At 41.6% G+C, this 16,866-nt stretch overlaps 2 protein-coding genes across 2 annotated transcripts in view; both read left to right on the forward strand.

The window, feature by feature from the left end:
* AP1G1 (adaptor related protein complex 1 subunit gamma 1) overlaps positions 1 to 10,490 on the forward strand; it is an 80,046-nt gene extending 69,556 nt beyond the window's left edge. Inside the window, exons 21-23 of the mRNA XM_049622529.1 lie at positions 99 to 259; positions 4,903 to 5,001; positions 6,419 to 10,490. Of these exons, the coding sequence (XP_049478486.1) occupies positions 99 to 259; positions 4,903 to 5,001; positions 6,419 to 6,520 (362 nt within the window). The 3' untranslated portion in view covers positions 6,521 to 10,490. The remainder of the gene's footprint in view (positions 1 to 98; positions 260 to 4,902; positions 5,002 to 6,418) is intronic.
* A 4,188-nt stretch (positions 10,491 to 14,678) lies between these two features.
* The window catches only part of PHLPP2 (PH domain and leucine rich repeat protein phosphatase 2), a 75,810-nt gene continuing 73,622 nt past the window's right edge, over positions 14,679 to 16,866 (forward strand). Inside the window, exon 1 of the mRNA XM_049622520.1 lies at positions 14,679 to 14,811. Coding sequence (XP_049478477.1) covers positions 14,713 to 14,811 — 99 coding nt within the window. The 5' untranslated portion in view covers positions 14,679 to 14,712. The remainder of the gene's footprint in view (positions 14,812 to 16,866) is intronic.

A 16,866-nucleotide genomic window follows, 5' to 3' on the forward strand; every position in this document is an offset into this window, starting at 1 on the left:
CTGGTATCACCATCAGTGAGAGGTGGTTCTTGAAGAAGAAAATAATTCTGCAAGCCTTAAGCTGACTGCAGTTAGACTGATCTTCCCGTGCTTTCCAGGCATCCCCTCCATCACAGCATACAGTAAGAATGGCTTGAAGATAGAATTCACCTTTGAACGGTCAAATACCAACCCTAGTGTCACAGTGATAACGATACAGGCCTCCAACAGCACAGAGCTGGACATGACAGACTTTGTTTTCCAAGCTGCAGTACCAAAGGTACTACAATGTTGTCTTTGTCTTTTTCCTTTGATTAAAGATTGATTTTTTGTCACACATTTGTTGAGGGATATATTTTAAGCTTTAGAGGTTAAATCAAATTTGCAGGTTTAATCCAAATTAACAGTACTGTAACTATTATGGTTCATTAAAGCATGTTTATTTTTGAGAGAGAGAGAGAGAGACAGAGTGTGAGTGGGGGAGGGGCAGAGAGAAAGGGAGACACAGAATCCCAAGCAGGCTCCAGGTTCAAAGCTGTCAGCACAGAGCCCGACATGGGGCTTGAACTCACAAACTGATCATGACCTGAGCTGAAGTCGGATGCTCAACCGACTGAGCCACCCAGGTGCCCCAAAGTATGTCATTTTTAATGAATACTTTTTACTTTAAATATTACTTTAAATACTTTAAATATTTTTACAGTTATTCCTGAAGGATAAAGGACATTCTGATTATAGCTAATGAGATTCACAGCAGAATTCTGTGAGGTGGTCTACTAATGCTCAGGGGCATGTAGAGTAGGTTGGAGTTCAGAAATACAGTGGTAAAAACCTGAAAAACACAAATACTAACATGGAATTAAAGTTCATTAAGATGAAGGACTTTATTTGGTATTCTCTTCTAGTCACTGGATCAGAATTGACAGTTTTCATCTCAGTATTTGAGTGAAAGAAACAGTCATTCCTCCTTCATTAATACCTAGTTTTACTATTGATACAATGACTGCTTATTTTTATTTATACCAGATCTTAGTTTAAGGAATATTTATGCCCCATCTTTGAATAATGAAAAGTTCGGTGTATAGAAACATTGAGAATGAAGAATAGGCAAAATTTTCCTGTAAAGGATAGGATAGTAAGTATTTTAGGCTATATGATTTCTGTTGCATCTACTCATTTCTGCTGTTATAGTGAAAAAAAGGGGGGTGCCTATGTGGTTGAGTGACCAACTCTTGATTTTGGCTCAGGTCATGATTCCATTGTCATGGGATTGAGCCCTGTGTCAGGCTCCTTGCTGAGTGTTGAGCCCACTTAAGATTTTCTCCCTCCCTCCCTCTTTCTCTCCCTCCCCTGCTAGAGCACTCTCGAGCGTGCTCTCTCTCTCTCAAAACAAAAAAGCCATAATCACCATGTAAATGAAGGAGTGTGGCTTTGTTCCACAGTAAATGTTCCAGTAAAACATTATTTACAGAAAAGATGTCAGGTCATTTTTGGCCCATGGGTCATAGTCTGCCAGCCCTTGGTTTAAAAAAAAATTTTTTTTTTTAACATTTATTTATTTTTGAGACAGAGAGAGAGCATGAACAGGGGAGGGTCAGAGAAAGAGGGAGACATAGAATCTGAAACAGGCTCCAGGCTCTGAGCTGTCAGCACAGAGCCCGACGCGGGGCTCGAACCCACGGACCGTGAGATCATGACCTGAGCCGAAGTCGGACGCTTAACCAACTGAGCCACCCAAGCACCCCTGCCAGCCCTTGGTTTAGACTAAGCTAACCTTATCTTTGCAGTGACATGTGAAGTGTGACATTCAAACCACACATTTTTGAAAACTGAAGACATTTTGTTTGTGGTTACTGTTGATTTTGCAAAAGCCTCCTTTAATTGCATTTTTTAGGAACTAGAGTAATGTAGATGTTTTAGGAGAATGGAGTGGTTTCAGTACTAATTGTGTGACATTCAGCAAGTTCCTTAAACTGTGTGCCTCAGTTTCTTCCTTTACAAAGAGGGGATGGTGATAATGATGTCTATTTCCTAGAGTTCCTTTGAGGATTAGATGAGTTTTATGTGCTGTGTACTGTTTTAAGCACTTTTCATGTGTTCATTGCTCAGTAAATGTTAGCTGCTACAACTTAGGGTTTTACACTTGTTACTTGAGGCTGTGTACTAGCAACATACCACCTCTGCCATTAAAGCATAGCCTTATTTTTGGTGTTGTACTCTACAATACCTCCTTGCATGTCATGATGTATCTTGAACTTCAAAATACCATATTTCATAGGTTCTATTACTGTTTTCACTTTTTATTATCTCTGAAATTGAGATGCATTTTAAAATTAATACTTTGTCATAGTTTAATTGGTAACCTGTTATCTTTCTCAGGGGTACATAAAATAGTGTGAATTACAATTAATGGCATTTTACATTTGATGAAATAATGTAAATAAATAAAGAATATTTTAGCTTACATCATCCATCTTGACAATAGAATTATGATAAGACCCAACGTGATAAGTCTGTGAGTTGATACTAAATCTCTTTACTCTTACAGTAAAGTTTTGGTCCTTACAGATGGCTAGACTTCCCTCCTCTCATTCTCTGCCAGCCCCATCTCTTCCCATCTCTTTCTGTGTCTCTCCCCCTTCCCTTCTCTCTCTCTCACTCTCCCCCTCTTCTCTCCTTCTCTCTTCTTTCCTCTTCCTCTTTTTCCCCTCTTCCTTTTTTCTCCTCTCTAATATTTTTTCTTTTTTTCCTTAATTTTTATTTATTTTTTAATTTACACCCAAGTTAGTTAACATGTAGTACAATAATGATTTCAGCAGTAGAATCCAGTGATTCATCCCCAACGTGTAACACCCAAGTGCTCATCCCAACAAGTGTCCTCCTTAATGCCCCTTTCCCATTTAACCCTTCCCCCCACCCACAAACCCTCCAGCAACCCTCAGTTCTCTGTATTTAAGAGTCTCTTAGGGTGCCTGAGTGGTTCAGTCGGTTAAGCATCCAACTTTGGCTCAGCTCATGATCTTGAAGTTCGTGAGTTCGAGCCCCACATCAGGCTCTGTGCTGACAGCTCAGAGCCTGGAGCCTGCTTTGGATTCTGTGCCTCCCTCTCTCTCTGCCCCTCCCCTGCTTGAGCTCGCTTTCTCTCTCTCTCTCTTTCTCTTTCTCATAATAAATATTAAAAAAATTTTTTTAGAAGAGTCTCTTATGTTTTGTTCCACTCCTTGCTTTTATATTCTTTTTTCTTCCCTTCCCTTATGTTCATGTTTTGTATCTTAAATTCCACGTATGAGTGAAGCCATATGATACTTGTCTTTCTCTAATTTTCCTTGGCATAATACACTCTGGTTCCATCCACTTTGTTGCAAATGGCAGGATTTCATTCTTTTTGATTGCCGAGTAATACTCCCATCACCTATACATACATACATACACACACACATACACACACACACATACATACTACATCTTCTTTATCCATTCATCTATTGATGGACATTTGGGCTCTTTCCATACTTCGGCTATTGTTGATAGCGCTGCTATAAACATGGGGGTGCATGTGCCCCTTTGAAACAGCACACCTGTATCCTTTGGATAAATACCTAGTAGTGCAGTTGCTGGGTTGTACGGTAGTTCTATTTTTAATTTTTTGAGGAACCTCCATACTGTTTTCCGGAGTGGCTGTACCAGTTTACATTCCCACCAGCACTGCAAAAGGGTTCCTCTTTCTCCACATCCTTGCTGACATCTCTCGTCGTTGCCTGAGTTGTTAATTTTAGCCATTCTGACAGGTGTGAGATGGTATCTCATTGTGGTTTTAATTTGTGTTTCCCTGATGATGATCACTCTCTAATATTTTAGAAGACTACACTATTCAGGAAAGATTTTAACAGTCCTAATGTATAGGGGCACCTGGATGGCTCAGTCGGTTAATCGTCTGCCTTCAGCTCAGGTCATGACCTCACAGTTCATGAGTTCCAGCTCCATGTCGGGCAGTGCACTGACAGTGCAGGGCCTGCTTGGGATTCTCTCTCTCCCCCCTCTCTTTGCCCCTACCTTGCTTGTGCTGTCTCTCTGAAAATAAATAAACTTGAATTAAAAAAAAAAAATCCTAGTATGTAGAATCACTACATATATATACTATATTGTGCTAACAATTATCGTTGACCTATCTTACAGCACTTTTATCTCTTCTCTGTGAACAAACACATGAAACTTACTAACACTAAAAATTGTGGCATTTGGCTTTTCCAGGTCTTTTGCTGTATAGGCTAGTTCTGCACGTAATTTTTCTCTTAATCCCTGTGTCACTAATGGAGAGATCCTGGTGTATTCCACATACATATTAACATCTGGGCTCTTTCCAGCTTTTCCTTTACCTCTGTCATGTGGCCTTTGACACATTCCAGATTATGTAGACTTCAGAAAACAAAAGGTCAACTCTCCTGATCCCACTCACACCAAAGCATAAAGGGCTGTAGTTGGTGAATGGTATGCTGGTTTGTTATTTCTAGAAAGTTTTTTTCTTTTTTTCTAGCTTTCTTTAGCCACAGACACCCATTTTTTACCTGCGTAGTCGATCAGTTACTATTAAGTGAGGTTGCCAAAACAAGAATTGGTTACCTTTTGAAAAGTGGTAGGCTAAAGTTCCTTTTGCTTGTAAAGAGGAGAGTGGCTCATTGCTAGTTTTCATGATCAAAGACCTAATGGTGGCTTTTTTTTTTTTTTTTTTTTAAACAACATGAAGGTTATAGTCAGCCCACATACTATGAATTGCTGGTATCTGGAAAACAAATAGAGCATAGTAGTAGGTAAATCTGTTACTTGAATAATCATTTTAGTGTCTTGACATTTTTATTTGTTGACATCTCTGACACAGTATTGACTGTATTATTTTTTCTGAAGAGTGCCCTTTGTTCCCCACAGACATTCCAGCTGCAGCTTCTGTCTCCTAGTAGCAGCATTGTCCCAGCATTTAATACGGGGACCATCACACAAGTCATTAAAGTTCTGAACCCACAGAAGGTGAGTAGCACATTTGAAGGCAATATCTGAGTGAAGTATAAGCATATTTCCTGAAATAAAATTTTGCTTTGGTTCTCTAGGTTTTTTTTGACTCATATTCATAGAAGAAATCTGGGAAAGGTCTACTCTAACCTCTTTATTCTTTTGTAGATTAGATAAAAATGCAGCTCAAACACATGAAATGGTTTAGTGGCAACTTATTAAAATGCAGCTTTAAAGAATTATCTATTTGGAGGCTTACAGGTTTAATTTCTTTGTAGAAGAGCAGAAGGTTAGACATTTTAATCTTTACACAAGTTGCAGTCTAGGGTAAGAGTATCTGTACAACCCCATATATCCACATTTACTACTGTAGTAAGTATTCACAGCAAAAGTGGAAGCATTTTTAATGAACCAGCCAAATGAAAAGTAGCTTTAGAAACTGAAATTAAGCAATATTTTCATTACATCTTCTCAAAGAAGTAAATTGACTCTTTAATAGTCATCATTTGACTCGTTTTCAAACAGGTTTTGAAAATGGTTAAAAGATTTCTAGCACTGTCTAATAACCCCGATATTTCCTTCTCACAAAACATTTTGCCTTTCCTCTGCTATGCAGTGTATTTTGGAGTATCTGCCTATAGCATAGCATAGATTCCTTTGATGATCTGATACATAAGAGTACAAATTTTCTTAGTGCATTAATATTTGAAATCTGCCACAGAAAGTCAAAAGGATTTATAATTGAGCTGTCTTATAATGACTTCTGTTACCATAAGTTAACTCTTTTTTTTCTGTCCTGGGAACAAAAAAGTTTATGTTCACATTTACTATTGGTTTTACAGAGAACATCAGTATCTCTGAATGTAGAGCATAAGATGACTATGTTTACCTCATTTTTCTAGAAGCTTGGATCCAAAGGTTGAATGTTTTTGAAAAGCACTCAGCCAGTGTGACTATGAAATGCTCCCAAGTGGTTCTGTCCCGTTAATGCAGTTCTAGGATTGGAGCTGATGATGTGTTTTGGAGATGCCTTTTCTCTACTCGACTGCATGATGTTGGCCAGAGTACTAGGCAGTAGGGATGGTGGTGGTTTGCCTGTATCATTTTTAAGAGACAGCTTTGCTGTAAAATAATTTGTTTCCTTTGAGATTAAAAGTCTATTTTGTAGGGCTGCCTGGGTGGCTCATTTGGTTAAGTGTCTGACTCTTGATTTTGGCTCAGGTCATGATCCCAGGGTTGGAGATTGAGCCCTCTGTTGGGCTTGGAGCCTGCTTAAGATTCTCCCTGCCCCCCCCCCCACCCCCCCCCCCGCCCCTCCCCCCCCCCACTTGCCCATGTGCTCTCCCTCAAAAAAAAAAAAAGTCTATTTGTGGCCCACATAGATTCTAGAGATTTCCTTTCAGTGTATAACTTGTAATTCTCTGTTCTTCCACAGCAACAGCTGCGAATGCGGATCAAGCTCACATATAACCACAAGGGCTCAGCAATGCAAGATCTAGCAGAGGTGAACAACTTTCCCCCTCAGTCCTGGCAATGAGGGCCTGGGCACCATTCTCATTCTTGTCCCACTCAATCAAAGGAACTCTGGGAAGGAGGTTGTGATCGCTGGCAAGTCCCCCCCAACTGTACCATGGGCATGAGGAGCTGAAGAGAACTGTTGAGGAGGATTTTCCTGAAGTTATCGCTGACCTTGGAGCATTGTCAAAGACGAATCTCCTCTCCTCCACTGTTGAGGCTGGCTGCTTCTGGAGGCTACTTTGCACTCTTCCTCCTCTTCTCCTTTGTCCGCACTTCTCCACCCGTCCCACATTTACAGCCAGAATCAACATTCCCTGGGCCCCTGAGGAAATAAGCAGCTGGTCTGGAGGAGAGGACTAGAATCCATGGCAAGAAAACACTCACTCTGTGCAGCAAAGAGTTGCCCCTTCTTTCTACTGTGTTTTTCTGTGGACTGGGCGAGGTGGGGTATTCATTCCTCACTAGCTGGGTTACTATCTTCAGGCGCTTTTTACATCAGGCATTCAGAACGGAAATGTAAAAATGGACTTTAGGGAGCCCTGCCTTTTTCTACTGGTTCCCCCAATGTTTGAAAGAGGCATTAGGCTCCTGGTAGCCTTTTCTGTGCATTGCTGTATACACACAGACACACACATGTATGTATGTTTGTTACCAAGAACTGGGTAGACCTGGAGAGGTTTAAACACTGGACAGATGCAGTTAAAAAGAGCTTTTGTTGAGATTTGGCATGAAGGATATGGTGCTCTATTTGTAATAGAAACTCCCAAGGCTCTTCCAGCTCCCCCTTCTCTCCATTCTTTAGCTGTAGTCATGAATATTCTCCATGATTTTCAGAATTGATTCCCCTGAAAGTGCAAAGTGAACAATTTCTAAAGGATATATTAATAGTTATTAATGCCCCTGTTCCCACCACAAATTTTAAAAGTTTCTCCTAAGCCCATAACTTGCCTGTTGAACTATGGTAAATGGGTGGAAAGAGGAGTTAGCTTTTTAAGATCAGACTCCTTTAAAAAAGCACCTTTGCCCATAGGAAGAGTGAGTATCAGACTCATCCTAGAGCATATTGGAGTCATCTTCTCCATGATTCCAAACCTTCCTTTTTATTTCCTGAGCCTGGCTTGGACCTTGGCATTCCGTTTGAATTCCTTCTTCTAACTGGAACATTTGTGTTGTATCTGTAACACTGGCACTGAAATAAAGACCACGCGGTTAAAGAAATCTTTCCTATATTGTACTTTATGGTGTTGGAATGAAGCAATGTAGCTTCCTTGCCCCTGTATGAGAGGAGGTCTTATGGACACCATAGGGTAGGCATATCCTTTCCTGAGTCTGAGAAGTTGGTGTCTTGAGAGTAGCCAATCTCATGAATATCTGCATCAAAGACCTGAGGTCTGGAGCTTTTTAAACTAGCGAGAGTGCCGAGTGCTTTTTAGAAAGGACCCTTGTGTTATCAAACCTTAACACTGAGTTGCTGGAGTGAGGTAAGGTGACTCCTGTGGCACATATTGAATGTACCGTGTACGTTCAGGTGCACAGGTGCCATGTCTGATACACTAAAAGAAGAAAGAAAAAGTCAGGCCCACCTTGCTCTTATAATGTTTGCAATCATTACTGTATTGATTACAGTATAATGACTACTTTGGCTCTGGTCTTAAACCTGGGTACATATATCTTTTTTTCCCCCTTCACTTCCCCAAGCCTTTACTTAAAATTTTCAGTGTCTTGTCAAATCTAGCTCTGTATCAGATGCTAGATTATTCCTAACATTTGACAAATGGGGGTTGAACTAAAAGGCTCCAAAGGGGAAGATTTCTGGTCTTATATAAGAGCAAGATTTGCTAAAATTTACTCTACTGGGTAAATGGTTGATTGAGTCAAGAACAGGATATTACCTTGTGCATAGTTTTCAGTAAAGGCAAGTGTGGACTAGTGTATATTTCCAACAGCTGCTCTGCCTGTGCGATGAAAAATACAGCCTTTTAAGCTTTCTTTTGCAGACTGATTTCCTTGGATGGATACTTAATGCTGTGAAACATGATAGGGTTAACATAATATTGGTGGATTTCTTGAATAGAATTTATCTAACATTCCTCTTTGTGTTAGAGGCTTTATTTTCTCTCACGTTTATAGTTGACCAGTTCAAGTTTCTTTAGTTGGACTGAGTTGGATCTCAGAAACCTGCTGAAGACCATGCTAGAAGACAATGCTAGCTAATGGAGCTGGAAGGGGTCTACTCTAATAACAAATGTCCATGGGTGATTATAGTTTCGAGGTAGAGTTATAGGATTATTCATAGCTTTGTCTAGATAAAGGGATAAAAATCATGGCCTTAACACAAGGGGTGCTGCCTAGAATATGAAGTGGTTTTGGAGAGTGAAACTGAGCACCACACTGAAGAACTAGTGGCCAAAAAACTGCCTAGGATACTGATGGTTGTGAAGACTGTTCCAAGTAATTGGATCTTTCAAAGCTTCAGCGTGCCTTAGTTTCTAGGATCAGAATAAGTTCTCCTCGTACTTGGCCTTGCTGCTAAAAGGAGAAATCTCTTAATTTTTATGAATACTTACACATTTCAGTAATTTCTTTCCCTGGTATGACCATTCGAGGGGGAGCAAATTTGAATAGATTTACAACTTCAGAGCCATTGTGAGGAAAGAGTGATTTCCATGGCTGTTTTAATAACTCCAGGGTGATAAGCAGTGAGCCTACACATACTTGGACAATTTCACATGCACTTTTACCTCATTTTCCCCCTCTTTCCTGTCACTCCTACCCCCAGCCCCAAAGTAATCCTAAGGGAGAATTAATCTAAGTAATCTCAAAAAACTGTAGGAAGGGTGCTCTACCCGAGAAGCTTCTCCCACAATGCTCTGGTGCTGTTACCTTGAGGTGATTTGGACAGTCATGGAATGTTTTATGCTGTGTGTAGTGATCATCTGTTCCTTTTAAGGTCTTTCTCATTTAAAGAAACATTCCTCAGTGTAACAGTTGGGAGGGGATTCTTTCCTCTTACTAGGTTAAAGATGTATTTCATTCATATAAGAGAGTAGACATTTAAAACTGTTCAGCACTAATGGTTTTGAGTATTTCCATCTACTGTATAAACATGCTTTCCATTTTTACATTCTTCTAGAAGAGATTGGAAGGGGATACTGTTTGAGGTTCAACTTGATTATTTTCTGCATTGGAAAATATTTGGGTCACAAGAACTAGGGGGAAGAAAGAGTTTGAATGTGTATATTTTTTTCTAGTGAATGTATTTTATCCACACGGTCCTAAACCAAGTGAGAGCTAGAGAGCAAAAAGTGGATATTCACAAATTTGTGGTTGGTGGAGAGGTGGTTCATGACTGTGTGTTTATGCGTTTGGGAGTGGGGAGGGTCACTGAAGAGGAAAAGACCTGAAGTTTGAAACACTTTGACCAGCTTTGGCTCAGGAAGGTGGGGCTGCTTGTAGAAGTGGAAGGTGAATCACTCTTTTTCAAGCAATAGTAGTGAGGGGGCTCCATCTGCAGGGTTCCAGGACCCGGACACTTAAACAGAAGGACGTGCTGAAGCAGCTTGCACGGTTGCTTCATGAACTTCCATGAGGCTGATTCTGGCTTCAGGATGGAGCATTGGAGATTTTTCGTTTTTGTTTTTGGAACCTGCTGTTGCGCTTTGTGTGTTTTGTTTTTGTTTTCTATTTGGGGGGGGGAGGGGCTCATGGGAAAGAGCTTCTGAACTCTTTCCTTTGTGAACTCCCACTGTGTCCCTGTAAAGTCCTTTTCTTTCATAATTGTTGTAAGTTACATTTTCATTAAGCCCCATCACATCTTCTTTACTGTAAAAATATTAAAGGCTGTTTCTAAGTGGGACGGCTAATTCTAATTATTGCAGACATATTTTTGAGATGTAAAAAAAATTTAAAATTAAATGATAAGTCTTAGAGGTGAGTGAGGAATAAAATGGATGTAAACATTTACATGGGATGCATTAGAATTCTGTGTGTATTGTCTTTTGGTTGAAACAAATTATGAACAGTGACTAATAATAAAAAGTCAATACTCAAATGATTTAAAATTTGCTTCCTTGCTTCTTACAAGTAGATTAGAGAAGGCTTGAATGAATTCTTATTCCAGAGCTTTGAGCTAAACTTACTGACCTGTTAATGTTTCTTTTACAGAAATCTCACCTAGAGGAATTTGAATGACTTAAATCTGTAGTTTATAGACAGTCAATAGTGCAATTGGAAATTTTTAACTAATGATTATTAACTAATGCTTACTTCTCCACATGGGTGAATTCTCAAACAAGGCAAAGCATGTCAGGGTGAAATGTGTATTAGGGGCCAGGATGGGGTTTTAGTTATAAGCTTCTCTGTAAATTGTTTAAGTGTATCTGTGACTGAGAAGAGGAAAGATTGACCAGCCAAAATGAATTGTTTCATGATCTATTTTATATGAATTCTTCCATAGAAGAATGGTTGGAAGTTGGAAGCTGTAGGTTTTCTATTACTCAGGTGATCCGTTATAGTCCCTTGATTGAGAAGTGGGAGAGTGTGACAGCCCCCTAAGTGAGGAGGAGAATAGAGCCTGTGGCCTTTATCTAGTTATGCAGAAGTGCCCTTTGGCACTGTTTGATAACTGACATTTCTGTGATCTTTCCTTATATATGGATTAGTTAAAATTCATCTTTGTTTCTAATACTAAATTTGGTTAACACTTTCATCTCCATATAATTTCATGTAGAAGAAAATCTAAAAGCTACATTAGAGAAGTTTACCCAGTAATAATAGAGTTCAGACATTTACTTAACAATACAATGAATAGAGCTTAGATTTGAACTTTAGTCCAGAAGGACCGAATTAATTTTTATCACTTATAAGGGTTTTCCATGCTGTTTCCTCCCCTAGTTTATTTGTTCCTTTATTTTGGAAATAATGAAAACATTCACAGAAAAAAACATTCCTTCAAATCCTGAAGCCAGGTAAATACTACCTGTTTCTTTGGAACTAAAATAAAGAAAATCTGCTCAACCTGTGTTAGAAATAAGAGATTTAGGCCTAAAGATGACTTTGTGATGATCATTAAAGGAGTGGGAACCAGCTATAAATAAGTGAATGTAGTAAGATCTTATGGCTCTTCTACCAGTTTGACAGACTTTTCTTCTCCAGACTTTGTATTTTGTAGTGAGGATTAGGGAAAGCTCCTAGGATAAATTTGTGTGTGTGTGTGTGTGTGTGTGTGTCCTTCCCAGGTGAAGAGAGAGAGGTATGTACTTATAAAACCATACAGAGAGGAAGCAGTAATGACTTGTCTGTCTCTTGGCTTGATCTAAACAGTGATTTCTGTAATGATGAACCTGCAGTGAGGGCAGATGGATTTTTGCACAGAAATTCCCAGAGGAATTTATTTTTAGGGTTAGTCTCAGCTGTTTACCATTTCCAGAAACCATAGTTACATAACCCTTGGCATACATAATGCACATTGCCTTGAACTGGGGAAGAACATGAATATGTGACCTTTGAAACAGTATAAAATGTTAATGGTAGTACATGATTTGAAAAAGGAGAATCAATTGCTTGACTGCTAAATTGGATCTTAAAACATGGAGACCTTTAAAGAGCTGCATCATAAATGATTCCCTGCAACATCTGGGCTGGAAATTCTTTTGTTGTTGTTTGTTTTCCTTATGAAAGGGGTACTACTGTTGTTGATGAAAAAATAGTAAATACATAAATTTTAGCATATGCTTGTATTCTGAATTGATGCTTTAGCCTTTATTCCATTGATTTAAAAAAAAACCAAAAAGCAATCTACCACTGCTGTTCCCCAGCATTAACTCAAAATGCTGATCCTGGGATAGGATCCTTTGCCCTTGTTCAAGGGATCAATCAATAAAGAGTTTCTCATGAGATCTGGAAAAGGCAATGTATAAAAACCTCAAGAAACAAGCTTTTAGAAACCCTAATTCTGAACCACATTTTGGTCTTTCCACTGCCCATCTGCCCTTGGTTAAAGTTCACTTCTCTCTCTATATGGGTGCCTATAACCTTCATACCAGTGTTCTTGCTGGAATGTTACCCAGTAAGCATTGAAATGGGAATTCAACGACTTTTTTTTTTAAATAATTTTTTTAAGTTTGAGAGGAAGAGAGCAGGGGAGAGGTTGAGAGAGAATCCCAAGCAGGCCCTGCACCATCAGCATGGAGCCTGATGTGGGGCTCAAACCCGTGAAACTATGAGATCATGACATGAGCCGAAACCAAGAACCAGGTGTTTAACCAACTGAGCCACCAAGGCACCCCAGGATTCAACTACTTTGAGTAGCTTTCATGAAAGTAGTTTCAAGGTGGAAGGAAGACCCAGGAGGTAGTCAACCTAAGACCTTTTTTCACTTTATATCAGACTTGCCAAAGTCATTTTTAATTTATTAAAATAAGACAAATGAAGATTACTGGAGATCGAATTTTGGCATATGCAAAGTAGCTCATATGAAGGGAGAAAGTAGTTTCCAAACTTTTACAGAATAAATCATTTGTACAGAGAGTTTTTACAAGAGTCAAATTTTATCTTAGAATTTAAAAGATCTCCGAATGCATATATATCTCACAGTAGAGAAGGGGGCACAGACTATGCTGTTAGATCTCAAAACTCTTGTACTAAGCCTACAATTAAAATGTTTTAATTTTTTTAGTGTTTCTTTTCTGAGGGGGGAGATCTCAAAACTCTTGTACTAAGCCTACAATTAAAATATTTTAATTTTTTTTAGTGTTTATTATTTTTTTGAGGAGGGGGTTGGACAGAGGGGCAGAGAGAGAGGGAGACACAATCTGAAGCAGGCTTCAGGCTTTGAGCTGTCACTACAGAGCCCAGGGAGGTCGGGCGGGGGGGAGGGGGTGTTCAAACTCACGAACCCTGAAATCATGACCTGAGCTGAAGTTGGATGCTTAATCAACTGAGCCACCCAAGCACCCCTCAATTAAAATATTTTAGACATACAGTTAGTCTGGGCTAGGCAAGTTGGAGCAGTGGATAATGGGGAGATAACTTTTCACCAATTATTCAAACCTCCGGAAGTTACTGATTTTGCTGCTTAATTCCCTACATGTTGCTTGAAGATTCACTAACACCTGTGTAAGAGGAAAACCCTAAAATCCAGAAGTCTAAAAGGTTTCCTAGGAAAATTTAGATCAGAATTAAGAGGAGAGGTCTGAGGAACTGAGTAAGTCTTAAATTTGGAAAATCAGAATTATAAATGGTTACTGTGAATTCCTACTAAGCACTTTCTCAAGAAATGAATCACTGGGTTTTACTCCTGAAGCCAAGACTACACTGTATATTAACTGGAGAATATAAATAAATGAATGAATGAATAAAATGTAAGCCCTTAAAAATCTTGATAATAACTTAGATATGAATTTCTGTTTCACAGCTAAGAAACAAAAGCTCAAATCAAATAAACTGCACAAGGGTATAGATGTAATAAGAGGCACAGCTCAGATTTGGAATTAGGCTGACTCCAAATCTGGCCCACTGGCTAGTCACAAAACTACCGTCCCTTCAGGAATTAAAATAATAAATTAACTTCTAAAGATTTTCTAAATTAGCCTTACAAATAATAAAATGGTCTTAGACCATATTATGACTTCAGGCAGGGAAGTGACATTTTGTACGCGAGGTTGGGTTGAATTTGCTAAAGAACGTCGTGAGCATCTTTAGGAAGAGAAAGGGCCTTGTTAAGGTGAATATTCTCGACAATCCGTTCAGTGGCTCCGCATGTGAGGGTGACAGGCCAGTTTTGAAGCAGAAAGAGGAAACGTGTGGGAGAGGTAAGTTACAACATCCACCCTCTGCGGAGGGCAGCGTCCGGTCCCTACTGACAGGTGCAGACCCCACCAGCCCCTAGTCCAGCCGGTACCTCGGAGGCGGTGATAGCAGGGAATAACACTCAGTCCTCCAAACAGAGGGCAGCGGGGGACTCAGGCCAGCCTTTCGGTAGCGCCCGGCCCCACCCGTGGGCTCCGCACCACCGGCCAGCCAGGATTCGGCTCCTCGCCGTAGCCGCGCGGGGCCCGCAGCTACGCAGGTCCCGCTGGGCTGCGGGAGGGGCGGGGCCCGGGGCGGGGCCCGCGGTCGCGGGGGGCGGGGCCAGGGGGTTGCTCGCGCGCGCCGCCGAGGCTTCGCGCGCCGTAGCGCCGGCCCGGCGTCCCTGTGCAGCCTCCGCGGCCGATGGGGGAGGTGGAGCCGGGGCCCGCGGGCCCGCTGGAGCCCCCGGAGCCGCCCGAAGCGCCCGCGAGCCGCCGGCCGGGCGGGATCCGGGTCCTGAAGGTGAGGTGGGAGGGCTGGGGAGGGAGCAAGGAAGGAGAGAGGCCGCCCCTGCCCCGCGCGGTGGCCGAGGCAGGCGGCGACCCCCGCGCCGCGTCAGTCCGCTTCGCCGCCCCTCTGCCCCGCAGTCTGACTAGGGGCGCCGCGGACCCCGCAGAGGCCTCCGCGACTGGCCCCCGCCGAGGCCTCGGTCGCCTCTGTCTCCCCTCGACTGCCCATCCCTGGCCGCGCGCCACCCGCCTCGCAGGCCCACGCCTTCGGTCCGGCGTCCGCCCAGCCGCCGCCGCCCACCCGGCTCCTTCAGGACCCGGGGGCCCGCCTCGGCCTCCCTCGGGGCCGGGGGCCGGTCGCCCGTGGCCCGAGAGCAGGGCTGTAAGTACGCAGGGTTTTCTCCCCGGACACCTGAAGACATCACCCCAGCGGGAGGATGGCGGCGGTGATTGGCCGGGCGCTGCGGTGTGCTCCGGGCTGTGCTGGGTGGAGCGGGCTGACTCTGCCCCCGGGGCTCACCGCCGAAGTTAGGACCCGGCTCGCGCTCCGAGGCGCAGGCCTACATGCTCGACCTGCCTGCCTGGAGAGAGAATCCCCGGAGGATCTTAATCTCCGGGAATCTCTGGTCTCGTTGCAGCGGGGAGGAGGGGTTTGGCAGAACGGGCATTCCTGTTTTGGGAGTGGGGCTAACAATCCAGGGAGACGGCGATGGGGGAGCAGTTATGCAACAGGCATCTTGCAGGATTTTGGGGCAGGAATTGAGGGGAGTAGGAGGAAAATGAAAGCAGATGCAAGCAAGGCGGAGAGTGGAGACTTGAAGGGGATGACAAGAAGTTTAAATGCACAAGAGATGTAAGGTCGGGAGGCAACAGTAAAGATGGTTTAAAGGAGGGGTTGTGGGAAATTAACTGGATGGAGTTTTCTACTGGCCTCTGAAATAGTTGGAGAGAAATTTTTCTGTAGGTCAAATATATAAGCTAGATGTCCTTCTGGAGGTGGAATAGAATTCTTTCTAGAGTTCTAGAAGAGGAAATCAGCAGAATTTAAAACTTGCCAGCGAGATGGGAGAGAAAAGAAAATTTAGAGGATTTGATGTCTTTAAAAATACTGTGCAAAACAGTGAAAATACATAAAGTTAAAAATGCATTAATAGTTGTTAATTGGGATTAAGGGTGAGCATTGTATTATTGAGTTTTTTTTGTAGGACATTACAAAGGTGAGAACAATGAAAAAAATAATAGACGTAAAGTATCTGGTGAATCCATCCATGAAACAACATAAAATAGAACTCTGTAGAATATGAAACACTTTTTTCTGCTGCTACCTCCCAGTCTTAGTGCAGTGACTTAAAGAAATAACTTTTCATAGTTTACCTTTACTTCTGCATAAACCTTGTACGTACTATTTTAACTTACTTAACCTTAAGTCTTAAGTATAATTACTTTAAGGCATTTATTTACTTTAAGGCATTTAAGGCATAATTACTTTTAGACATTTATTTAAAACTATAAGGTCACCAAGTGTAAATTGTGAATGATGAAAAGTTCTGCCCTGGCTTATCAGGAAATGGCAGGTCTGAGAGATAGGTAATGCCCTCTGGCCTAGAAGATAAACAACCTTGGCTTTTTTTATAGCAACTTTTTGTTGGGGAGGGAGTGAATTATGAGAGGGGAGGAATTGAGAAAGGAGGCTCTTGATTCAAGGGTCCTACCTTCCTGCACTTCCAGGAAGTGATCCTCTTTACCACTGGTTCCCTGGGGTTCCAGTCTGGGGACCATTAGAAAGATTCCAGAAATTGATTTTGATTATAGTACTGAGTTGGTGGGAGGCTGACAGTGTCTAATGCCCTTGCATCTCTTGCTTTATTGCATATGGTCAACATTTTAAATAATCCTTGCAAATTAATGGGATCATCAATGGTGAATAGGTGCTGTGTGTTCTGCATACAGAAGTTTCTTTAAGTAGCTGAGTAGTTGAATTTTGTGTCAAGTGAAACTGGACAAGAATCTATAGGTAGAAGAAAGTCATAGTCTCCTACCTGTTCTTCTCTAAAGAACCTTTGGAAAA

The sequence above is a fragment of the Panthera uncia genome (genome assembly GCF_023721935.1).
Source record: "Panthera uncia isolate 11264 chromosome E2 unlocalized genomic scaffold, Puncia_PCG_1.0 HiC_scaffold_20, whole genome shotgun sequence".
Classification (NCBI taxonomy): Eukaryota; Metazoa; Chordata; class Mammalia; order Carnivora; family Felidae; genus Panthera; species Panthera uncia.